Source organism: Geospiza fortis, unplaced genomic scaffold (assembly GCF_000277835.1).
Source record: "Geospiza fortis unplaced genomic scaffold, GeoFor_1.0 scaffold391, whole genome shotgun sequence".
In the NCBI taxonomy this organism is placed as follows: domain Eukaryota; kingdom Metazoa; phylum Chordata; class Aves; order Passeriformes; family Thraupidae; genus Geospiza; species Geospiza fortis.
In genome coordinates, this window is record NW_005054472.1 from 289128 (window position 1) to 291595 (window position 2468).

Here is a 2468-nt window from a genome sequence, read left to right on the forward strand (position 1 = left end):
TTCCTGCTGCCCCTGGTAGGGACAGTCTGTGCCCCAAAGAGCAGCAGGAGGATGTTGCTCATCCCCTCCCAGAGTGCTGGGGGAGGTGGCAGCTCCCTGCCTGGAGCTCTGGTTTGTGTGAGAACAAGGAAAATGCTGGTTCTGAGGTGAAGGATCTGCCCTCAAAGCCATCAGGACCCTACAGCATCCCAATCATGGAATTGTTTAGGTTGGAAAAGACTCTTAAGACCATCAAATCCAGCACTAAACCATGTCCCCAAGTGTACAGCTGTACAAGTTTTAAATCCCTGCAGGGGTGGTGACCCCTGCTCTCCCTCCTCCACCCTTACCTGCCGGTCACTGAGGTCTATCTTGTTCCCCAGCACCACCATGGGGAAATCCTGCTCCCTGGGAATGACCTTCTCCAGGAAATCATCTCTCCAGTTGTCCAGGGCCTCAAAGGACTCCCTGTCTGTCACGTCGAAGGCCAGCATGCAGCCGTCTGAGCCTTTGTAGAAGGTCGACACCATGGACCGGAACCGCTCCTGTCCCCCCGTGTCCCAGATCTAGGGCAGAGGAGGGCACGTGACAGGGGCAGGGTGGGTGCTGCAGCCCACAGGAGCAGCTTTAGGGGGTGCTGAGCCCCCAGAGCTCCTGTGGGATTCCAGTGCAGTTCATGGATGCTGAAAATTGGGCTCTGAAAATCAGCTTGAAAATCAGGCTCGGAAAATCAGCTCTGAAATTTGGGCTCTGAAAATTGGCTTGAAAATCAGGCTCTGAAATATGGGCTCTGAAAATCAGCTTGAAAATCAGGCTCTGAAAATCAGGCTCTGAAAATCAGCTTGAAAATCGGCTCTGAAAATCAGGCTCTGAAATATGAGCTCTGAAATTTGGGCTCTGAAAATCAGCTTGAAAATCAGGCTCTGAAAATCAGGCTCAGAAAATCAGCTCTGAAATTTGGGCTCTGAAAATCGGCTCGGAAAATCGGGCTCTAAAGATCAGCTCTGAAAATGGGGCTCTGAAAATCACCTCTGAATATTGGGCTCTGAAAATCAGGCTCTGAAAAATTTGGCTCTGAAAATCAGCTCTGAAATTTGGGCTCTAAAGATCAGCTCTGAAAATGGGGCTCTGAAAATCACCTCTGAATATTGGGCTTTGAAAATCAGACTCTGAAAAATCAGGCTCTGAAAATCAGCTCTGAAATCTGGGCTCTGAAAGCCAGCTTGAAAATCAGACTCCAAAAATCAGGCTCTGAAATTCAGCTCTGACAATCAGCTCTGACAATCAGGTTCTGCACCTCATGACCGTGGTGGCACTCGGGCCCAGCAGTCCAGGGTGGGACACACAGAGCTGGGATCAGGGTGGGCACCGCGGGCAGTGCCAGCTCACCCCGCTCACCTGCAGCTTCAGGGGGGTGCTGTCCACGGCCAGGACCTTGGTGAGGATGCTGGCGCCCAGCGTGGTGCGGTAATCCTCGTAGAACGTCTTGTGCACGTACTGGTGCAGCAGGGAGGTCTTGCCCACGCTGGGGACGAGGAAAGGGGCACTGGTGAGGCTTTGCCCAGCTCAGGGGTGGGCAGGGGACACCCAGCACATGCAGGGAGCTTCCCTGCCTCTCCAGCTCCTTACCCCAGAGCTCCGATGATGATGATCTTCAGATCCACCTTCTTGCTGGCATCCATGGACAGGCCCTGGGGGCGAGTGGGGCACACGGGGCTGCGGGGATGGCACCTGGGTGAGCCCTGGGGTCCTGTCCCTGCTGCCACCCCGGGATGTGCCCTCACCGTGCCAGCATCATGCCCGTGCCATGCCGGCACAGAAAAGCCCCCCCGTGCCAAGCCCGGCCCACGTCCCCGCCCGCTCCCGAGGAGCCGCAGCACGCCCAGACTCGCCGCTTCAGCACCATTCAAAGCTGCCGGGGGCCACTTCCCTGCTTCTCCCACCCCCTCTCCAGCGCAGTCCCTCCCCCTAGGCCTTGTCCCTCCAGGGTGTGTCCCCATTATGTCCCAGTGTCCCCACATGCTCTGAACCTGGCCAGGACCCCTGAAACCCCCTCCTCAGGTGGCACCAGCATCGCCCAGCAGCCGCAGCAGCCCCATCCCCACGGCAGCGCCAAGGCACGGATGGAAACGCTGGCAGCCTCATCCCTGCATTTTTCCCTGATGCGCTGGCCAGCCCTGCGCCATTGCCCCTTGGAACACCAGCGGGGATCTCCCAGCTCCAAAGCTCAGCTCTGAAATCAGGCTCTGAAATCAGCTCTGAAACCAGGCTCTGAAACCAGGCTCTGCCCTGCCCCCTGTGCCCCCCGTGCCCAGCCGCGGGCAGCATCCTGGGCACAGGCACGGCCTCGTGTCTCAGCACACACAAACTTCCCGGTGCTTCCGCCAGCTTGTCGGGACTCCAGATGTTTCTAAACTCAAAATGGAGTTTTCCCTCCCTGCTGCTCCGCGGCTCTGCGCTGCCCCCAGGACTCACCTGCGGAGCACTCA

At 57.3% G+C, this 2468-nt stretch overlaps 1 protein-coding gene across 2 annotated transcripts in view; it reads right to left on the reverse strand.

Moving 5' to 3' along the window:
• Nucleotides 1–1819, reverse strand: part of RAB7B (RAB7B, member RAS oncogene family) — a 3433-nt gene extending 1614 nt beyond the window's left edge. Inside the window, exons 1-3 of one of the 2 annotated variants that reach the window (XR_004082465.1) lie at nucleotides 1609–1752; nucleotides 1378–1504; nucleotides 330–545 (exon numbers count right to left, since the gene is read on the reverse strand). Coding sequence is in view for 1 of the 2 variants with exons in the window: in XM_005428096.3 (XP_005428153.1) it covers nucleotides 330–545; nucleotides 1378–1504; nucleotides 1609–1661 (396 nt within the window). In the remaining variant the exon portion in view is untranslated. Of the gene's footprint in view, nucleotides 1–329; nucleotides 546–1377; nucleotides 1505–1608 lie in introns of both variants that reach the window. The other variant, XM_005428096.3, reaches the window with a different exon arrangement.
• Nucleotides 1820–2468: the final 649 nt, after the last annotated feature.